This window comes from Centropristis striata, chromosome 14 (genome assembly GCF_030273125.1).
Source record: "Centropristis striata isolate RG_2023a ecotype Rhode Island chromosome 14, C.striata_1.0, whole genome shotgun sequence".
Taxonomy (NCBI): Eukaryota; Metazoa; Chordata; class Actinopteri; order Perciformes; family Serranidae; genus Centropristis; species Centropristis striata.
Genome location: NC_081530.1, coordinates 21,543,345 through 21,565,556, shown reverse-complemented (window position 1 = coordinate 21,565,556; position 22,212 = coordinate 21,543,345). Strand labels below are relative to the sequence as shown.

At 39.2% G+C, this 22,212-nt stretch overlaps 4 protein-coding genes across 5 annotated transcripts in view; 3 read left to right on the top strand and 1 right to left on the bottom strand.

The window, feature by feature from the left end:
* The window catches only part of LOC131984607 (oxysterol-binding protein-related protein 10-like), an 81,733-nt gene extending 75,171 nt beyond the window's left edge, over window positions 1-6,562 (bottom strand). The window contains 2 exon segments of the mRNA XM_059349494.1: window positions 5,896-6,484; window positions 6,487-6,562. Of these exon segments, the coding sequence (XP_059205477.1) occupies window positions 5,896-6,484; window positions 6,487-6,547 (650 nt within the window). The 5' untranslated portion in view covers window positions 6,548-6,562.
* A 2,153-nt stretch (window positions 6,563-8,715) lies between these two features.
* On the top strand, window positions 8,716-12,428 carry LOC131984323 (E3 ubiquitin-protein ligase TRIM39-like). The gene is made up of 2 exons (XM_059349180.1): window positions 8,716-8,825; window positions 9,939-12,428. The coding sequence occupies exon 2, from the start codon at window positions 9,941-9,943 to the stop codon at window positions 11,609-11,611; it is 1,671 nt and encodes a 556-aa protein (XP_059205163.1). The 5' UTR covers window positions 8,716-8,825; window positions 9,939-9,940; the 3' UTR covers window positions 11,612-12,428.
* A 322-nt stretch (window positions 12,429-12,750) lies between these two features.
* Window positions 12,751-16,997, top strand: LOC131985028 (zinc finger protein RFP-like). Of its 2 annotated transcripts, none has more exons than XM_059350045.1 (2): window positions 12,751-12,856; window positions 14,058-16,997. In XM_059350045.1, exon 2 carries the CDS (start codon window positions 14,071-14,073, stop codon window positions 15,712-15,714), a length of 1,644 nt encoding a protein of 547 aa, XP_059206028.1. In that variant the 5' UTR covers window positions 12,751-12,856; window positions 14,058-14,070; the 3' UTR covers window positions 15,715-16,997. The 2 variants fall into 2 exon arrangements, with proteins under 2 accessions (XP_059206028.1, XP_059206029.1); XM_059350046.1 differs by having other exon boundaries at window positions 12,756-12,856; window positions 14,069-16,997.
* A 354-nt stretch (window positions 16,998-17,351) lies between these two features.
* On the top strand, window positions 17,352-21,742 carry LOC131985108 (E3 ubiquitin-protein ligase TRIM39-like). Its single transcript, XM_059350149.1, has 2 exons — window positions 17,352-17,437; window positions 19,353-21,742. Exon 2 carries the CDS (start codon window positions 19,355-19,357, stop codon window positions 21,023-21,025), a length of 1,671 nt encoding a protein of 556 aa, XP_059206132.1. The 5' UTR covers window positions 17,352-17,437; window positions 19,353-19,354; the 3' UTR covers window positions 21,026-21,742.
* Window positions 21,743-22,212: the final 470 nt, after the last annotated feature.

Sequence of the window (22,212 nt, the reverse complement as noted above, 5' to 3'; positions counted from 1 at the left end):
AAATCAGACTCCTCACACCCAGCAGAGCCGCATTACCCCAACTTTGATCAAAGCAGCACAGCAGTGCTCCTCTTCCAGTGAGCACATCTGCAAAGAAATGATTCATCCCTCACAAAGTCCTCCCCACCCTGCTGACCGCTCAGGAAGACATACATTTGAAGCAATCGTTTCAGATCCCACTTTGTAGAACAACATCTCTGAAAAAGGAGTCTGACAGCTCTGACTGTTTTGTACGCTGTGATCTGCATGCAAATTCTGGAAAACCTAAATATGATGCACAAACACTCAAACCAGATTATTAACGAACAACAGTAAAATATCTCCCCTGCATGAGAAGTTGAACCCTAAACCTCAATTGCAGCTCACAGCAGCTGGTCATAAACACACACAGACACACAGACACAAAGCCACACACACACACACACACAGTACAGATCAAAATCACCAGGCAGAAGGCAGAATTATTTTCCACCTACATTAACATTGCGAAATAAGGCATAGAGCACTGCACTGGTATTGGGATCCCAACAGACAAATGTCACACTAGCGGGCAGTTTTAGCTTTTTCTGTGCACTAACCAAATGGATGTAGTCAACAAATAAAGTTGAAAAGAAGATTAAAGCAGGTCAGGAACCACCAGCCAGGTGCACAGTTCTACTCTGAGCTGGTGTCTGCATCTGCAGAAATGCATTCAAAAAACAAGAAAATAACAGCAGGCTAAAAAAACCCAATAAAACAAGTCTCCCGTTTGAATCTGTTCAAGCAACTACGATAACCCACCAAAGACCTTGTGTTAAAGTATTGTTAAGAAATTTTATCTTAGTATTCACCCCTCTTCTTGTCTTTTCACCACTTCAAATCACTTTCTACAGTTAATGTGATGTGCTCCTGATTTTGGCAGCTTTTACCTGATGAGCTTCTTATTAAACTTCATATGAATTTAGTACCATTTTGTGGGTTTGTTGTTTATATGTTGATTTATCTTATTCTATTTTTCTTGTATTCCTCTATTCAATTTTGTTCTTATTAAAACTATGACATAAAGTTTGTTTGAATAAATATATTTAACCTCCTGGTCCAACACTGCATTTCTCCTGCTGTTCCAGAAGACTTCAATAGACAATTTACTCATGTTGCGCAGAAAAGAACAGCGTCAAGTTGCAATTAACTTTTTGAGTAGTACAATATTGTTGTTATTACCAATAGAAACTAGAAACAAAAAGAGAAAGGAATGCATTATGTAAGGGTCCTCACTAATATAGTATGTATATGTGCATGTGTATAGAAATGTGTACCTTCAGCACATTTTCGCACACACACACACACACACAGCACCTACACAACATAACAGCACTTCACACTGACACATGGCCACCCACACAGTGGCAGAATTAGCTCCACTCAGGTCTGCTGCCCACCACGACACCACCTGCCAAACACACAATGTGTTCCTCCGCCTGATAAATATTGGAACGTGACTGACGACTGTAATTACTCCCAAACCACACCAGCACCGCCTCTCCTCCTTCAAATGTTTCTATTTATAAATACTGTGGGCACTTAAAGAGATTAACTTTAACAACCTGAGAAAAGATTCTTCTCTTCTCCTTTTAATTGGTTTGGAGAGAAAAAAAACTAATATCACAAGTCATTTTAAATGCAGAACTTGCTCTCCAATTCTAGTTGGGTTTTTTTACATTTCTCTAGTAAAAACAATAACGTGGCAAGAAGCACTGATAAAACTGATAAAATTATGAGCAAATTTAAATGAAAAGTTGTAAAAATGAAATTGTGGTAGACTTACCACCCAACAGGTCTTTAAAAAAGCTTATAATAAGGATAAATCTTACCCGATCATTATTCACATTTTGTTAAGCCAAGAAACACAAAAATGACTATTTTTCATGTGGGACTATAACTCTGCTATAATATATATATGAAATTGTCAAGAATTTAAGGTTAAAAGTAATGATTTGGGCCTCAACAGTATTGTAACACTTTCATGTGAATAATTGTAATGTAATAAGTTACAACCTATTACCAAACAATGGCCAGAGAAACAGAGAAGATCAGAGACTACAGAAGATGAAAAAGAACAGACAAGTGAAAAATAAAAATCCAAAAACACAATGTTTACCACCAAAGGTGCAACTTGTAATACAAAAGGAGACAGCAATGTCCCAAAAAAATCAAGTTACACTTATTAAATTGGAGTAAAACTGTGCTTTACTTCGCACGTTATTTAATTATTTAATTGTTTAATAGTCTCAAAGGCAATAGAAAGTCAAAATAATGCAAAAAAAATGACAGCTGACCTAAAAAGGACTGGGTAACAGTATTCAATACCTTACGTATCGACCGAACTAAAGCAGAACTGAGTAGTATCAAAACTTCTCCAGTCAAACGATATCTGAATTTGATACTCTTTGTCCCCTTTCGTGATTGCACTCAGCAGCAGCTATAACCCCTACAGTCTGTGGAGTGGTGAAGTCAGAGGACAGGATATCTGATGGAGTACGAAGCTCAAGACATTCAAAAATATGGATGAAAAAAATGGTATCTGTACTGGTATCAGTGTCACTTTAGGGTACTGACATTGGTACTGATTCGTTACATTTTTAAACAATACAGAGCCGTACCTAACATGCAGTTCAAATTTATAGTATATTACTAGCAAAATCAAGTTTTAGAAACAGCATTCCTGACAACAAGACACAAGAAAAATACCCAGTCTCCTATATTTCAAATATTCACTTATGACTGTCATGCAACCCTCCGAATGGATATATCTTTAAAAAAGAAAATTGCTTTTTTTCTGGTCATGAAAGCAGCATAATGGTCTCATACAACACACAATGCACAATATGCAATTATAAAACGACTCCAGGAATCAACTTAATATACTTATAGACAGGTTAACTCATTTAATTCCAAGTATAGAATAAACACCATCACTTTAGTGGTCGCATTCAACCTACATTGTGACTTTGGAAGAACCTGCTTAAAGCAAAATATGATCTTTGGTTTCCTTCAAAAGGGCTACATTTTCAGGATGTTTGAGTCAGCTCACACGCTCTCCGTCTACACATTTACCTGAATCTCTACTTGAAAGTGAGACCTTTACCTTCAGGCACTTTGAAATTGAAACGGGACAGGTGCCTTCACATCCAAAGAACAAACTGATCCTTTAAAAAAACATGTTTCCTGATCACAACTCAGCTTACATCCTGCTCTCAGCATCCTGCACGTTATATACTCTGGTATTTGTTTGCATTTGTGTGTGTTTGTGTGAGCAGAGAACAAATCCCACATGAACGTTAAGCAATTCTTTTGATCAGTGACCTCTCTGAGATGAACATGTGTGAGTGATGAATAGTACACCCAGGTATTATTCCTGTGGGTGCATATCAAGAAGCAGTTCAGTGCATCATCTGCCTGTCAGTTTAATGGCAGAGCAGGGAGCAGCCATTCTTTCTCTCCACCTCCGCCTCCCTACCTCACCCCTCTCTCACATATTATACACTGGCTTCCAGCCCAGATCATACAGACTCCTCAGCTTCCTTCTTCTTCTCTGCAGCAGAGGCACCGCTACAGCGACAATGGGACGGTTATTTCTGTGTGTGCATATTGATGAAAAAGAAGTCATGATTTCATCGTCACACTACAGCTGCAGGCCAGAAATCCTGCATAAATCATGTTAACTGAGCACAAGTTGAGCAGCTTGTAGGAAATTCACAAGAACAGCCTTCGTTATTCAACTCAAACCACAACCAGATGTTCCATACGTGGCTCACAACAACAACAACAAGTGTAGGTTATGGTCGAATTTTCAAATTAAAAGCATAATCTGATAAAATAAAATAAAAACTCTCTCTGTGTTTGAGTCGAGTGGATTGGACAGGGCAGGGAGTGAACCCATAAATGCTGCATGAAGTTCAGTCGCACAATAATGCACCGCTGTGATCTCCGCGGAGATATTCTGCACTTCATTATGCGAGCGGCTGCAGTGCTCTATGAGCAGTTCAAAGCAATAAAATAAAGCAAATGTAATATCACTCACAACATATTAGGAATGAGTGCAACTGTGGTGATGTTTCAGGCTCAATGTCCACCTTTACAATCCAATACAACAGCAATAAAATACAGGCCGTCTTTAGGAATCTTATAGCTGGAGTTACAATGATTGATTTATTGAACTACCGTCATAATCAAGCAATCGTTTCAATGATATTGCTTCAAAAAACAAAACACACTCTACTTCCAACTTCTTCCGATTTGCTGCTTTTCTTTGGTCTCATGTAATATTTAATTGAGTATCTTAAGGATTTGAATTGTTGGTTAGACAAAACAAGACGTGAAGACTTGGGCAGCTGTTGATTCAGATCGGTGGTAGTTTATAAAAAAAAACTGTGAGCCACAGAAAAAACATCTACTGCAACAGCAACTATTTTCATAACCATTTCAGTCATTTTTTTTGTGAAAACACCAAAAAATGTCACATTTCCACTAAGTGAATGGGTGCTTTCCTGTGTCATATGTAATATTGAGCTAAATATTTTTGGAGTAATAAAATAGACAATTTGAATGCATCCCCTTGAGCAGGTATCTATGCTTTTCTCAAGCTGAATTACTTATTTTTAAGAAACTTATGAGCGTATCTCTGCTAAACACAAGATTTAAAGTGGTGCTTTTGCACAACAATTTGTAGAGAAACTCAGTTTTACAGATCTGTCAATTAAATCAATTAATCGAGCCAACTAAAATTAATTTGTGGAGGAAAGCCCTACAATAGTTGACATTATACAGTAAAAAATAGACTAATATATCTGGATAAATTATGGTCTGTAATGGAGACACAGTTTCTAAACTGGCAGCAGACTCTGTCGATACAAACATGTCCAAAATAACCAAATATTATATAATAACTAACATAATCAATTAGTCAATCAACAGAAAATCAGTAATTTTTCAGTTAAATCAATTACCAAAATACTTGGTGAATATTTTTTAGGTCAATCAACTCACTGATCTGTCAACTAACAGCAGCTCTAGTCTAACATAGCACCATAATATCGGAAAAAGCAATGCAACACAACAATAGTGCTACCTATAACTAACAGCTATTGTCATTTTCAAATAACTTGTTCATATTTTAGATTTGTTGTTTACATTTCCCAAATTGGACATCTCTAGATTACTTGTTTTGTCTGAACAACACTTCAAAGATAATCAGTTTACTATTGGACTGAGAGAAAAAACAGTTCATTTTGGGCCCTTCTGCATAATAAATTTGTCAAATCAAGTCAAATGTCCTTTTAAAGCATATTTAAAAATCACCCATGTTAACCAGATGCTGTACAGACCAGAGCAGGTAGCTAAAATCACAAATAACAGAAACACAAGCAAAGCTAAACTATGTTCTGAACCTAAACAATGTAGGGGGCAGATCTGATAGTTGCACAGTACAGGCTACTAAACGATTGATCAATTACCAAAATAGCTGCTGTTTCAGCTCTAAATACAAGAACAGCAATGAATCTTGCATCAGACATGACCACAGAGTTGGGTCAACGGAAATCTGATACATCAGCCAAAGACAGGATTTAATGCAGGGCTGTTGGGTCTCTCTGAAAATTGTATTATGATGTGATTTTGTAGTTTTTAGTGTTTGTTTACCCTTATGTTTAGCCAGTAAAGTAGTTTATTAGGAGGCCTGCAGGCATGTGTGCTGGGTTTGGACTTAAACCCCCTCACCCCTCCTCCTCCTCCCCCCCACAGTGACGTGGTGGTAAAAGTGCAACGTGGATGGAGCAAATAACAACACGAGGCCATCTGACACCTGAACCCAAAGCGCCCCCTTCTCCTCTCTGAACCTGAGTGCATCCGTGCCCTTACCTGTTCTGCCAGCCTTGGATCAGGTTGGTGTATTTGCTCAGCACTCCCTCCAGCTGCCTCTTGCGTGGCTGCTGCTGCTGCAAATTCATGCTGTTCCCCAGCACAGCTCCCCGGCTGCCTCCTGCTCCGGCCGGGCCGCCCAGCGAGCCGGAGCCGGGGCTGTGCGACCCGCACCTCCCGGGCTTCCTCGTCGATGAGTTCCCGCGGTCCGACGAGGAAGAGTTGGCTTTGTTGGTCACGGGATGCGGACTGCAGAGCGTCTTGTCCATCCTGGCGACGGGACGGCGGAGAGGAGGAGGAGGAGGAGGGAGAGAGGGGAGGAGGGGACGGGGATGGACCAGAAGCAGCAGGGAAGATTTCAGCAGAGCATAAGTGGTAAACACGGCGATGTGTGTCTGCTGGACTAAAGCAGGGCCAGTGGGGAGGCATTGACCGCGCTGCGCCGGTGGTGTGAGCGTCCCTCGGTGCGTGAGAAAGCGGACATATTCCCCGGTGGTGTTTGTGTCCCGCTCTCTCCTCTGCAGTGCGCGGCGGTGTGGCTGCACTGTGGGTCTCCTCCAGCGTTTTCCTGCTAGAAAGGGAGAGCAGACACTCCCACTCCACTCTGGACCGGCCCCCGGATATTACAATGCAATCCTATTACACACATCATCAAACCAAAAAAATAAAAAGTAACCAAAAAAAATAAAAAAAAATGCACAGCAAATGCCAGCAGGAAAAGCCTGGGATGAGTCATACATGAGGCTGATACACATCAATACTTTCTTCATATTTTCAAGGGTGTAGATTTGGTTTGGCAAACTCCAATAAACTAGGCTAAAATATCTTAATTCTGTTTCCTGCACATTTATCAAGCAAATACATAACCGGTTCATACATTTCACAAGAGACCTTCCACTCAATATTATATATAAACCCCTCTACTACAACAAGTCCTTTAAGTGAAAAAACAGTGTTTTTCTGCACTTGTGAATTTTTATATTTTAAGTAATCCTACGTTTTATTTTGCTGTCACAATATGACTGGTCGACAGAAAATATGCAAAATACCCATTTAGGTGTTTATTTTAAAACACAATCTACTTGCATCTGTAGATTTCTCCTACAATCACCAAAAGTTTGCATCAGAAAATGCTTCATTTGTATTTTTTTTTTTTCAATTTCTGAGCCTGAATCTTCACTCCAGTAGCACTTACATACCAAACCTACCTGTGTCATTCTATATTCTGAAGGTTTTTACAGAGGGGTTTGCTCAAATATCATTCATACACTGATTTACAGAACTTGTTTTTTTCTGAAAACATTGCAAAATCGATTTTTTTTATAGCTGTCGACTGTTTTTTGAGAGTGGTTAAAACTGATGTCCAAAATTGCAAAAAAAACCTTTGGCTGCAATATATCAACAAAATAAAACAAGAATTTTGAACCTGGCTTTATCAAATGTTCAGATTTCTGTTCTGTCTAATTAGATATTGCCTCATTTGTATATTTAAACTTGTAATACAAAAGAGAATTGCCTGAATGTAAGTAATGAACTGAGGAAGTTTCATGGTGATAACTATTAGTTTGAATTTTTACCCTATTAACCTGTCATGTCTCCACTTGTCTTATCTTTCTATATGTTCAATTCTACATTTCTGTCAGCAAATATTAGACTATACGAATTAAATTATAGATACGTTTTTCTGCTTTTTTTAACTTAAAAATAGGCTTTTCATTCACTGAAACTCACCTGCAGTCTTTCTCTAAAGCTGAAGCCACAAACCTCCATCAATCAGAGGGTTAGGCAGTAGCTGCTGTGTAGCCTGAGAGGCGAAACTCAGGGCAACAAAAGTCCAACAATAAATGAAAAAATGTGTACTTGTGAGTCTAACATTTACAAATAAATGAAGGCCAACAAATTATCTTTTATTATCTTTTTAATCGTCTTGTGACCCTTCAGATTAGCATGTGACCCCTTAAAAGGGCCTCGACTCCTGAGTTGGGACCCAGTTTACTGTAAATACCTGCAAGAATATTATAGAAACATAGACAAAACTACAACGTATGCAGCAGCCTCTAGTCACACAATGCATTGTATGTCCTGATAATAAAAAATGCATCAGATCAAGAATATAACATCACTCCACTAAGAAATAGCATAGAAGGAAAAATAATGCAATAATACAATCTTTCACAAGGTGCCATTTGGCAGTTGGAGATATGAGCACCATGCCAGTTGGATTAACTCCATAAAGCTCTGCTGTGGATGTAGATGAAAGATTCATTTTGCCCTCTTCTTATCTTTGGAAAGACAAATAGCACTTTCTGTCTACAGTAACTGTGCCAGGTTAGACAGTTGAGCAAGCTCACATGCGTTTCGGGATCAATGTAACAGCTTTTGATCTTTTTTCCGTTCCTGAATCTTGGAATAAAGTTCAGGTTGAATTCCGTCTATTTACTAGTATATTTTATTTTCTGATGTTCTTGTTGTTGATATATATTGTATCTACTGTATGATTTTATGGTAATAAAACATCTTTACATCAAGGACAGCAATTGAAACAAGACTTGGACTGTGTTCTCATTGACAATTTACAGATTTGTGTTTCTCTTACTCTGGTTAAAGTGAACCTGCAGCACTATGTAGCATCAAGGTAAGCAACAACTTCTGACATACCTTAGCTATATATAGCTACAACCTTTGCTGCATATAAACCAGAGGGAATGCTGGTGTTACCCAATAACTGTGTAAATCAGAGGGAGGAAACAAAACCTAACAGCAGAGCTGCAGTAAAGGGGCGGAGCAAACACTGAGCAGAGCTCAACGTCACATTCAGGAAATGAAAGTTAACTGGCAGACAAGCTGCAGCTGAGACAAGTCTCCGTTTCTCTCTCGAATAAAACTGAGTTCATCAGGTTATTCTCAACAACACAGCAGAGCAAACACTGGTGAGTACAGCTGATCATATTTACACTAACAACAACCAGGATTAACACAGAACGTCTGAGCGACTGAAGGAAGTTTCAAGCTTCTTGCTTCATACTTATGAAACTGGAGATAACATACTGTTACTATGTCTGTTTGTCCACAGGCCCACTACAGTAGCCCACTTTACCTATGTGTCAGCTCTCAGGACTTCAGTAACTTGTGTATATATGTGGTTTGGAGTTTTGTTTCACTCAAACTGTTTGCCAGAAAAGGATTTAATACGTCAAGACAGCTCGTATGTCAAATGCAGTATGTAAAATATACCAGAATGTCCAATAACATCTCATTTCACAATAAGCAAGCCAGCATGTTTTTCTGGCTCTTCTGACCCATAATCCTCAGCATTTATGAGCAAGAGGGTCAAACTTCAAGGCCTAATGATGTGACAATGTAGTAAATCCCAAACGTTGCATGCAACAGCACATACCTTGTTAGGTAGGCTACATTATTCACTAAAAGTAAAAAGACAACATGTTATTGGAATGCAGCCCTACCTTCCTGCTATTATAGGCTACTGATCGCTTCTTATATATTTCTTTTCTATATTTGCTCAGCCAGTTTCGCAATAAAAGCTTTCCACCAGAGAGCCAGAGACTTTTAATGTGAAGGAGCTGGTGGAAATGTGATGTGCTTTTCATCAAGGAAGCAGAGATTTGTTGACAGTGGTATTCTTTATTACAAACTGGTTTACACAACAGGGTGTAGACATTTTCTGAGCTGTTTTGCCAGAGAACAGTAAGGGTGACAATTTAGAAGTTCAATCAAAATATAATATATTGATTACCTGGACAAATATGGACAATAGTCTGCCACAATACAGTTGTGATTTGATTCAAGGGCCTGCAATGATATAATGTGTCTATTTAACACAATTATACCTATATTAACCTACAAAATACATTTTAAGGAAAATATTTTTATATTAGATTCATAATTAGCCAGAATGAGTTATATATAGTCGGTTCACTGTAATTTAAAACATCAAATATATAATTTTGAAGCAGCTGTAATTACACTTATTTCTTTAACTAATTTGAATAAAATGTTTTTCTTTTCTTTCTCATCCTGTGTAGAAATGGCTGCTGTAAACTATCTGCCATCTGAAGATCAGTTTCTGTGCTCCATCTGTCTGGATGTGTTCACTGATCCGGTCACCACGTCTTGTGGACACAACTTCTGCAAAAACTGCATCAATGAACACTGGAATACTCACGACCAGTACCAGTGTCCGATGTGTGAAATGGTTTTTGACACAAGACCAGAGCTTCACATCAATACTTTCATCTCGAAGATGGCTGCTCAGTTCAAACAGACAGCTCAACAAAAAGCAGACAGCAGAAGGAGTAGCGCCAGCAGCTTCAGCAGCATCAGCAGCTCAGAGCAACAAGTGTCCACAACAGGAGAAGTTCTCTGTGACCTCTGCACTGGAACCAAACTACAGGCCTTGAAGTCCTGCCTGGTGTGTCTGGTCTCCTACTGTGAGACTCACCTGGAACCTCATCTGACAATATTCGGCCTGAAAAGACATCAGCTGATCGACCCTGTGGCGAACCTGGAGGACAGGATGTGTCTGAAGCACGATAAACCCCTGGAGCTGTTCTGTAAGACAGATCAGACATGCGTCTGCATGCTCTGCCCTGTTTTGGACCATAGGACACATGAGTTTGTTCCACTGAAAGAAGGATATGAACAGAAGAAGGCAACTCTGTGGAAAACAGAGGCTGAAGTTCAGCTCATGATCCAGAAGAGACAACTAAAGATTCAGGAGATTAAAGACTTGGTCGACCTCAGTAAGGAAAACGCAGACAGAGAGATTGCAGAAGGTGTTCAGGTCTTTACTTCTCTGAAGGAGTCTGTTGAGAAAGCACAGGCCAATTTCATCGACACAGTCAAAGAGAAGCAGGAAACGACAGAAAAACAGGCTGAAGGCTTTACCAGAGAGCTGGAACAGGAAATCTCTACGTTGTTGAAGAGGAGCACAGAGCTGGAGCAGCTCTCACACTCTGAAGACCACCTCCATTTTCTCCAGACTGTCCAGTCCCTAAACACCCTCCATCCAACACCCACCAAGAACTGGAGAGAGGTGAGCATCTGTCCATCATATAAGGGGACTGTGATGAGAGCTGTGTCTCAGCTGGGAGAGACAATCAGTGCAGAGATGAAGAAACTGTTTACAGCTGAGCTGAAGAGAGTCCAGCAGTATGCAGTGGACGTGACTTTTGATCCTGATACAGCACATCCCAACCTCACCCTGTCTGATGATGGGAAAGTAGTGTATCATGGTGTTAAGAAAGACCTTCCAGACAACCCGGAGAGATTTACTCTCAATCGCTGTGTTTTAGGAAAGCAGAGTTTCTCTTCAGGCAGATTTTACTATGAGGTTCTAGTCGAAGGAAAGACTAAATGGGATTTAGGAGTGACCACAGAGTCGATCAACAGGAAGACACAGATCACACTGGGCCGTCTGTACGGTAACTACAGTTTATGGTTGAGAAATGTCAATGAGTACACAGCTCTTGACACCCCTCCAGTTCGTCTCTCTCTAAAGTCTAAGCCCCGGAAGGTGGGGGTGTTTGTGGACTATGAGGACAGTCTTGTCTCCTTTTATGACGTAGATGCTGCAGCTCTTATGTATTCCTTTACTGGCTGCAACTTCACTGAGAAACTCTTTCCATACTTCTGTCCCATGAAAAATGATGGTGGAAACTCTGCACCTATGATCATCTGTCCCATCAGTGAAGACTAATCAATTATCTTATTTCACAGCAGTTTGGTCATATATCATTCATAGCCTGATTTATAGAACTTTTTTCTGAAAACATTGTAAAATCTATTTTTTATGACTGTTGACAGTGTTTTTTGACAGTGATAAAAACTGATATCTAACATTGCAAAAACTTTTGGCTGAAATATATTAACATAATAAAACAAGAGTTTTTAACCTGGCTTTATCAAATGTTCAGATTTCTGTTCTATCAAATAAGATAATGCATCATTTGGAAAATGAAAAAGAGTTGGGACCCAGTTTACTGTAAATACCCACAGGACTTTTATAGGAATATAGACAAAACTACAACAAATGCAGCAGCCTACAGTAGCACAAAATATTATATGTCCTAATAATAAAAAAAATGCATCAGATCAAGAATATAAAATCACTCCACTAATAAATAACATATAAGGAATAATAATGCAATAATACAATCTTTCACAAGGTTACATTTGGCAGTTGGAGGCATTAGCACCATGCCAGTTGGATTAGCTTCGTAAAGCTCCTCTGTGGATGTAGATGAAAGATTCATTTTGCCCTCTTCTTATCTTTGGAAAGACAAATAGCACTTTCTGTCTACAGTAACTGTGCCAGGTCAGACAGCTGAGCAAGCTCACATGCGTTTCGGGATCAATGTAACAGCTTTTGATGTTTTTTCCGTTCCTGGATCTTGAAATAAAGTTCAGGTTGGATTTTGTCTATTTACTAGTATATTTTATTTTCTGATTTTCTTGTTGTTGATATATATTGTATCTACTGTATGATTTTATGGTAATAAAACATCTTTACATCAAGGACAGCAATTGAAACAAGACTTGGACTGTGTTCTCATTGACATTTTACAGGTTTGTGTCTCTCTTACTGTGTCCATTAAACTAAACTAAACTCTTCTGGTTAAAGTCAACCTGAGGCACTGATTTTTCAAGGTAAGCAACAACTTCTGACATACCTTAGCTATATATAGCTACAACCTTTGCTGCATATAAACCAGAGGGAATGCTGGTGTTACCCAATAACTGTGTAAATCAGAGGGAGGAAACAAAACCTAACAGCAGAGCTGCAGTAAAGGGGCGGAGCAAACACTGAGCAGAGCTCAACGTCACATTCAGGAAATGAAAGTTAACTGGCAGACAAGCTGCAACTGAGACAAGTCTCCGTTTCTCTCTCGAATAAAACTGAGTTCATCAGGTTATTCTCAACAACACAGGAGAGCAAACACTGGTGAGTAAAGCTTCTTGCTTCATACTTATGAAACTGGAGACAACATACTGTACTATGTCTGTTTGTCCACAGGCCCACTACAGTAGCCCACTTTAATAGCCTCTGTGTCAGCTCTCAGGACTTCAGTAACTTGTGACTGAATATATGTGGTTTGGAGTTTCGTTTCACTCAAACTTTATGCCAGAAAAGGATTTAGTACGTCAGGACAGCTCATATGTCAAATGCAGTATGCAAAAAATACCAGAATGTCTGACTTTATCTGTTCACATTTCACAGTATGCTAGCCAGCATGCTTTTCTGGCTCTTCTGACCCAAAATACACAAAGTAGTATGTCCCAGTCCCTCCACATACTTTGTAAGGGAGGCTAAATTTTTCACTTAAAGTAAAAAGACAACCTATGTGATTGGAATGCAGCCCTACCTTCCTGCTATTATACTGATCGCTTCCTACACATTTCTATTCTTTATTTGCTCAGCCAGTTTCACAATAAAAGCTTTCCACCAGAGGCTTTTAATGTGAAGGAGCTGGGGGAAAGGTGATGTGCTTTTCATCAGGGAAGCAGAGATTTGTTGGCAGTGCTATTCTTTATGACAAACTGGTTTAAACAACAGGGTGTGGAGATTTTCTGAGCCGTTTTGAGTACAGTAGATGTGTTAATTTATAAGTTTATCAAAATGTGATATTATATTGGACAACCATACAGCCTTTGCTGTTATCACAAAGTCTGCCACAATACAATTTTGACTTGATTGAAAGGCGTGCCACAATATATTGTGCAGACTTAACACAGTTATACTTATATTCACATACAAAAAGGAAATTTAAAAAATCATATGGCAATTTTATTTCTGAGTTCTTCCCAACATTTAAATGAAAATCTTTTAAATAACAAAAATTAATATAAATAGGAATAGAATTAGCCAGAATTAGTTAGATGATGAGGTGGATCACTGATACATATATATATATATATATATATATATATATATATATATATATATATATATATATATATATATCGTTACACCCCTAATAGCAAGCCTGAGCTTTTCAGCACAACTGGTTCAAATGGTTCACTGCATGTCAAAGTGCCACATATATAATTTAAAACTTCCAGTATCTTATGTTCTACTTTAACCAGTAATAGCACTTATTTATTTTCAAACAGATATTGAACAAAATGTTTTTCTTTTCTTACAGAACGTGTGTAGAAATGGCTGCTGTAAACTATCTGCCATCTGAAGATCAGTTTCTGTGCTCCATCTGTCTGGATGTGTTCACTGATCCAGTCACCACGTCTTGTGGACACAACTTCTGCAAAAACTGCATCAATGAACACTGGAATACTCACGACCAGTACCAGTGTCCGATGTGTGAAATGGTTTTTGACACAAGACCAGAGCTTCACATCAATACTTTCATCTCGAAGATGGCTGCTCAGTTCAAACAAACAGCTCAACAAAAAGCCACCAACAGCAGCAGCAGTTTGGAGCAACACTTATCCACAACAGGAGAAGTTCTCTGTGACCTCTGTACTGGAACCAAACTACAGGCCTTGAAGTCCTGCCTGGTGTGTCTGGTCTCCTACTGTGAGACTCACCTGGAGCCTCATCTGACAATGTCCGGCCTGAAAAGACATCAGCTGATCGACCCTGTGGCGAACCTGGAGGACAGGATGTGTCTGAAGCACGATAAACCCCTGGAGCTGTTCTGTAAGACAGATCAGACATGCGTCTGCATGCTCTGCCCTGTTTTGGACCATAGGACACATGAGTTTGTTCCACTGAAAGAAGGATATGAACAGAAGAAGGCAACTCTGTGGAAAACAGAGGCTGAAGTTCAGCTCATGATCCAGAAGAGACAACTGAAGATTCAGGAGATTAAAGACTTGGTCGACCTCAGTAAGGAAAACGCAGACAGAGAGATTGCAGAAGGTGTTCAGGTCTTTACTTCTCTGAAGGAGTCTGTTGAGAAAGCACAGGCCAATTTCATCGACACAGTCAAAGAGAAGCAGGAAATGACAGAAAAACAAGCTGAAGGCTTTACCAGAGAGCTGGAACAGGAAATCTCTGGGCTGATGAAGAGGAGCACAGAGCTGGAGCAGCTCTCACACTCTGAAGACCACCTCCATTTTCTCCAGACTGTCCAGTCCCTAAACACCCTCCATCCAACACCCACCAAGAACTGGACAGAGGTGAGCATCTGTCCATCATATAAGGGGACTGTGATGAGAGCTGTGTCTCAGCTGGGAGAGACACTCAGTGCAGAGATGAAGAAGCCGTTTATAGCTGAGCTGAAGAGAGTCCAACAGTATGCAGTGGACGTGACTTTTGATCCTGATACAGCACATCCCAAACTCTCCCTGTCTGATGATGGGAAACAAATGAATCACGGTGCAAAGAAAAACGTACCAGACAACCCGGAGAGATTTTCTGTCAATCTGTGTGTTCTAGGAGAGCAGAGTTTCTCTTCGGGCAAATTTTACTATGAAGTTCAAGTTGAAGGAAAGACTAAATGGGAACTAGGAGTGACCAGGCAGTCAATCAACAGGAAGACAAACTTCATAGTGGGCCATCTGTATGGTAAATGGAGTATTCTGTTGAGAAATGTCAATGAGATCACAGCTCTTGATGTCTCTTTAGTTCCTCTGTCTCTGAAGTCTCAGCTTCGGAAGGTGGGGGTGTTTGTGGACTATGAGGACGGTCTTGTCTCCTTTTATGACGTAGATGCTGCAGCTCTTATGTATTCCTTTACTGGCTGCAACTTCACTGAGAGACTCTTTCCATACTTCCGTGCCTTTAAGAGTGATGATGAAAACTCTGCACGTATGATCATCTGTCCCATCAGTGAAGACTAATCAATCATCTTATTTCACAGAGGTTTGTTCATATATTATTCATAGCCCAATTTATAGAACTTGTTTTTTTTCTGGAAATATTGCAAGACTGATTTTTTTAATGGCTGTTGACAGTGTTTTTTGAGAGTGATAAAAACTGATGTCCAAAATTGCAAAAACTTTTGGCTGCAATTTATCAACAAAATAAAACAAGATTTTTTAACCTGGCTTTATCAAATGTTCAGATTGCTGTTCTACCCAATAAGATAATGCCTCATTTGTATATTTAAACATAACATATCAGGAAACTTGTAATGTAAAAAAGAATTGTCTTAATGTAAGTAATAAACTGAGAAAGTTTCATGGTGATGTCTATTAGTTAGAATTTTCACCATATTCACCTGTTGCGTTTCACTTGTCTTATCTATGTATATGTTCAATTCTGTATTTCTGTCAGCAAATATTAGTCTATACAAATAAAATTATGGATACGTTTTTCTGCTTTTTTTTTTATCAAAAAGAGCCGATTCAAGATATTTCCCCCCCCCCCCAGGCCTGAGTCTCACCTGCAGTCTTTCTCCCAGGCTGCAGACACAAACATCCACCAATCAGAGGGTTAGGCAGTAGCTACTGTGAAGCCTGAGAGGCAAAACACAGGGCAACAAAAGCCCACTAATATATGAAGCAAATGTGTAGGCCAACAAATTCTCTTTTATTATCTTTTTAATCGTCTTGTGACCCTTCAGATTTTCATGTGACCCCTTAAAAGGACCTCGACCCCTGAGTTGGGACCCAGTTTACTGTAAATACCTGCAATACCTGAAGGACAATTATAGAAACATAGACAAAACAGCAGCAGCACAATGTATTGTATGTCCTAATAATAAAAAATCCATCAGATCAAGAATGTAAAATCACTCCACTAACAAATAGCATAGAAGTAAAAAATAATGCAACAATACAATATTTCACAAGATTCCATTTGGCAGTTGGAGGTATTAGCACCATGCCAGTTGGATTAGCTCCATAAAGCTCTACTGTGGATGTAGTTGAAAGTTTCATTTTGCCCTCATCAAATCTTTGGAAAGACAAATAGCACATTTTGTCTACAGTAACTGTGCCAGGTCAGACAGATGAGCAAGCTCACATGTGTTTCGGGATAAATTTAACAGCTTTTGATCTTTTTTTCTGTTCCTGAATCTTGGAATAAAGTTCAGGTTGAATTTTGTCTATTTACTAGCATATTTTATTTTATGATTTTCTTGTTGATATATATTGTATTTGCTGTATGATTTTATGGTAATAAAACATCTTTACATCAAGGACAGCAATTGTCTTGGACTGTGTTCTCATTTACATTTTACAGATTTGTGTGTCTCTTACTGTGTCCATTGAACTAACCTAAACTCTTCTGGTTAAAGTCAACCTGAGGCACTTTGAAGTTTCAAGCTAAGCAACACCTTCTGACATACCTTAGCTATATATAGCTACAACCTTTGCTGCATATAAACCAGAGGGAATGCTGGTGTTTCCCAATAACTGTGTAAATCAGAGGGAGGAAACAAAACCTAACAGCAGAGCTGCAGTAAAGGGGCGGAGCAAACACTGAGCAGAGCTCAACGTCACATTCAGGAAATGGAAGTTAACTGGCAGACAAGCTGCAGCTGAGACAAGTCTCCGTTTCTCTCTCGAATAAAACTGAGTTCATCAGGTTATTCTCAACAACACAGCAGAGCAAACACTGGTGAGTACAGCTGATCATATTTACACTAACAACAACCAGGATTACACAGAACGTCAGAGTGACTGAAAGAAGTTTCAAGCTTCTCGCATCTTACTAAGAAATCAGAGACAACATACTGTAACTATGTCTGTTTTCCACAGGCCCACTACAGAATCCCACTTTAACAGCATCTTTGTTAGTTCTCAGGACTTTAGCAACTTGTTACTGAAAATATGTGGTTTTGGAGTATCATTTCACTCAGAAAAGGATTTAGTACATCAAGACAGCTTGTATGTCAAATGCAGTATGCAAAAAATACCAGAATGTCTGACTTCATCTGTTCACATTTCACAGTATGCAAGCCAGCATGCTTTTCTGGCTCTTCTGACCCATAATCCTCCGCATTTATGGGCAATAGATATAGATAGATAGATCGATAGATAGATAGATGGATAGATGGATAGATAGATAGATAGATAGATAGATAGATAGATAGATAGATAGATAGATAGAGAGACTTTATTTATCCCAAGCTGGGAAATTACAGTGTAGCAGCAGCATTACACACATAGACAATGACAACACAATTAAATAAAAAGAACAACCTAGGCATACTTCAAGCAATAAAATATAAAAATACAATAAAAATACAATAAAATATAAAGTGTCTAAAGAAGGAGTAGAACAGAATTCCAGTGCAGAATAAATATGAATATAGAGTATAAAAATGTTGGTGCTATGAAACAAATAAGGTGCAATGAACAGTGTGCATAAAGAACACATAATGTGCATAGACAGTATGTAATGAACCAGACTATTATTTGTTATTGTACAGTGTGATGGCATGTGGAAGGAAAGATTTTTTTATATCTGTCCCTATGACAGCGGAGCTGGAGCAGCCTGTGAGAGAAGGTGCTGTGTGATGGAGAGGGTGCTGATCATTGTCCATGATGGCCAGCAGTTTGTTTAGTGTTCTCCTCTCCACCACAGTCCCAAAAGTCTCCAGCCTGAGACCAAGTACAGAGCCAGCCTTCTTGATAATTTTATCAAGTCTGTTGGTGTCGCTGGCTCTGATGCTGCTGCCCCAACACGCAGCAGCAAAGAAAATGGCGCTGGCAACAACAGACTGAAAGAGGGTCAAACTTCAAGGCCTAATGATGTGACAATGTAGTAATACCCTGATGTTGCATGCAACAGCACATACTTTGTAAGGGAGGATACATTATTCACTAAAAGTCACAAGACAACCTATGTGATTGGAATGCAGCCCTACCTTCCAGCTATTATACTGATCGCTTCCTACATATTTCTATTCTTTATTTGCTCAGCCAGTTTCACAATAAAAGCTTTCCACCAGAGGAACCAGAGGCTTTTAATGTGAAGGAGCTGGGGGAAAGGTGATGTGCTTTTCATCAAGGAAGCAGAGATTTGTTGGCAGTGCTATTCTTTATAGCAAACTTTGCTTCTTTATAGCAAACAGGGTGTAGACATTTTCTGTGCGGTTTTGCCAGAGAACAGTAAGGGTGACAATTTACAAGTTCAATCAAAATATAATGTATTGATTATTTGGACAAAGACACTGCTGTTATTACAAAGTCTGCCACAATACAATTTTGATTCAAGTGCCTATGACGATATATTGTGCCTATTTAACACAGTTATACTTATATTAACATTAAAAAAAGCAAAACAAAAAAAATATGGCAATTGTATTTCTGAGCCCTTCCCCCTTTTAAAGGAAAACCTTTTTAATTTGATTATAATTAGCCAGAATTAGTTATATATTGTTGATTCACTGTAATTTAAAATGCCACATACATAATTTTAAATCACTTTTATAGGATCATCATGTTCTACTTTAAGTAGCAGTTATTACACTTATTTCTTTAACTATTTTGAATAAAAATGTTTTTCTTTTCTTTCTCATCATGTGTAGAAATGGCTGCTGTAAACTATCTGCCATCTGCAGATCAGTTTCTGTGCTCCATCTGTCTGGATGTGTTCACTGATCCGGTCACCACGTCTTGTGGACACAACTTCTGCAAAAACTGCATCAATGAACACTGGAATACTCACGACCAGTACCAGTGTCCGATGTGTGAAATGGTTTTCGACACAAGACCAGAGCTTCACATCAATACTTTCATCTCGAAGATGGCTGCTCAGTTCAAACAGACAGCTCAACAAAAAGCAGACAGCAGAAGGAGTAGCGCCAGCAGCTTCAGCAGCATCAGCAGCTCAGAGCAACAAGTGTCCACAACAGGAGAAGTTCTCTGTGACCTCTGCACTGGAACCAAACTACAGGCCTTGAAGTCCTGCCTGGTGTGTCTGGTCTCCTACTGTGAGACTCACCTGGAACCTCATCTGACAATGTCCGGCCTGAAAAGACATCAGCTGATCGACCCTGTGGCGAACCTGGAGGACAGGATGTGTCTGAAGCACGATAAACCCCTGGAGCTGGTCTGTAAGACAGATCAGACATGCGTCTGCATGCTCTGCCCTGTTTTGGACCATAGGACACATGAGTTTGTTCCACTGAAAGAAGGATATGAACAGAAGAAGGCAACTCTGTGGAAAACAGAGGCTGAAGTTCAGCTCATGATCCAGAAGAGACAACTGAAGATTCAGGAGATTAAAGACTTGGTCGACCTCAGTAAGGAAAACGCAGACAGAGAGATTGCAGAAGGTGTTCAGGTCTTCACTTCTCTGAAGGAGTCTGTTGAGAAAGCACAGGCCAATTTCATCGACACAGTCAAAGAGAAGCAGGAAACGACAGAAAAACAGGCTGAAGGCTTTACCAGAGAGCTGGAACAGGAAATCTCTACGTTGATGAAGAGGAGCACAGAGCTGGAGCAGCTCTCACACTCTGAAGACCACCTCCATTTTCTCCAGACTGTCCAGTCCCTAAACACCCTCCATCCAACACCCACCAAGAACTGGAGAGAGGTGAGCATCTGTCCATCATATAAGGGGACTGTGATGAGAGCTGTGTCTCAGCTGGACGTGACAATCAGTGCAGAGATGAAGAAACTGTTTACAGCTGAGCTGAAGAGAGTCCAGCAGTATGCAGTGGACGTGACTTTTGATCCTGATACAGCACATCCCAACCTCACCCTGTCTGATGATGGGAAACAAGTGTATCATGGTGTTAAGAAAGACCTTCCAGACAACCTGGAGAGATTTACTCTCAATCGCTGTGTTTTAGGAAAGCAGAGTTTCTCTTCAGGCAGATTTTACTATGAGATTCTAGTCGAAGGAAAGACTAAATGGGATTTAGGAGTGACCACAGAGTCGATCAACAGGAAGACACACATCACACTGGGCCGTCTGTACGGTAACTACAGTTTATGGTTGAGAAATGGCAATGATTACACAGCTCGTGACACCCCTCCAGTTCGTCTCTCTCTGAAGTCTCAGCCTCAGAAGGTGGGGGTGTTTGTGGACTATGAGGACGGTCTTGTCTCCTTTTATGACGTAGGTCCTGCAGCTCTTATGTATTCCTTTACTGGCTGCAACTTCACTGAGAAACTCTTCCCACTCTTCTGTCCCATGAAAAATGATGGTGGAAACTCTGCACCTATGATCATCTGTCCCATCAGTGAAGACTAATCAATTATCTTATTATAATTATTATTTATTAATCTATTTTCATTCACAGAAACAAATGTACATACAGAGCTCAACAGTGACTGCCAACTTTTTGATCGACTCCAGTGAATTTGAGAATAGATGTTATCAGAATTTTGTGTGAAAAGAGGTTCGGTTCTTTCCTGGTCACTTTGTACAATTTCTATATGTCTTGTGAATACTGATAAGATGGGTACTGAGCGTAATAATGTGAATCAGAGGCAATAGCATACAGTTATAGAGCTTCTGTGTATTTGCAGTGAAATCACATTTTCTCTGTCAAGATCCTAAAAAGATCTTAAAAGCATTACATTAATTTCTAAATAGATAAAAAATGGTTCACTACGTGCCCTGCTTTATTGCTGTGATGCCAGGTGTGTAAGTGTTAGCAAACTCGGGCAAGAATAATCGTGCATGCTAACATGCTAAACCAAGAGAAAGAGAAAAAAAATCCACATATTTTATTTCTTGATATTTTCTATTTCTATATTTTCTTGATTTTCTTGTTGATGATACATGTATGATTTGGTGGTAATTCATTTTATTTACATCAAGGACAACAATGGAAATAGGCACATTTAGCTTTCTTGTTCATCTGGTTTATTGTCTGTTATATTTACAAAATAAAACATATTGGAATATGTGATAAATCGCCCCCTGGACTTATTTCCATCAGGGTTTCATTCAAGCTCATCATCATTCATAAAGATGAATACGAAATATTAGGACACAGTGTGGTTTAAAAATGTAAAAAAAAAAAAAAAATTCAAAAAGAAACAAGGAGGATGATATCGTAGATACCCAATAACATCAAATGACAAAAAAGCATTGTTTACTGTATGTATTTGAAAAAAAGAAACAAACTTCTTGTCTCAGTAATACTAATTTGACCAACTGAGGTGATAGGGAGGTTAGATAATGGTTTGAAAAATTACTAAAACTGGATGTATTTTCATATCTTTTTTAAGTTATTTGTAATAATTATATACATTTCAGATAACCTATTCACACTCACGCAGACATGACTATGACAACCAGAAGGAAAGGGAAGCGTTAATGAAGACCTGACTGAGGAGCACTGCAGGCTATTAAGAAAAGGCCGAGATTGCGCTGAGCAATTGAAGGCATGCCTCGATGAATCTCCACAGGACACTTAACAGAGCACGGAT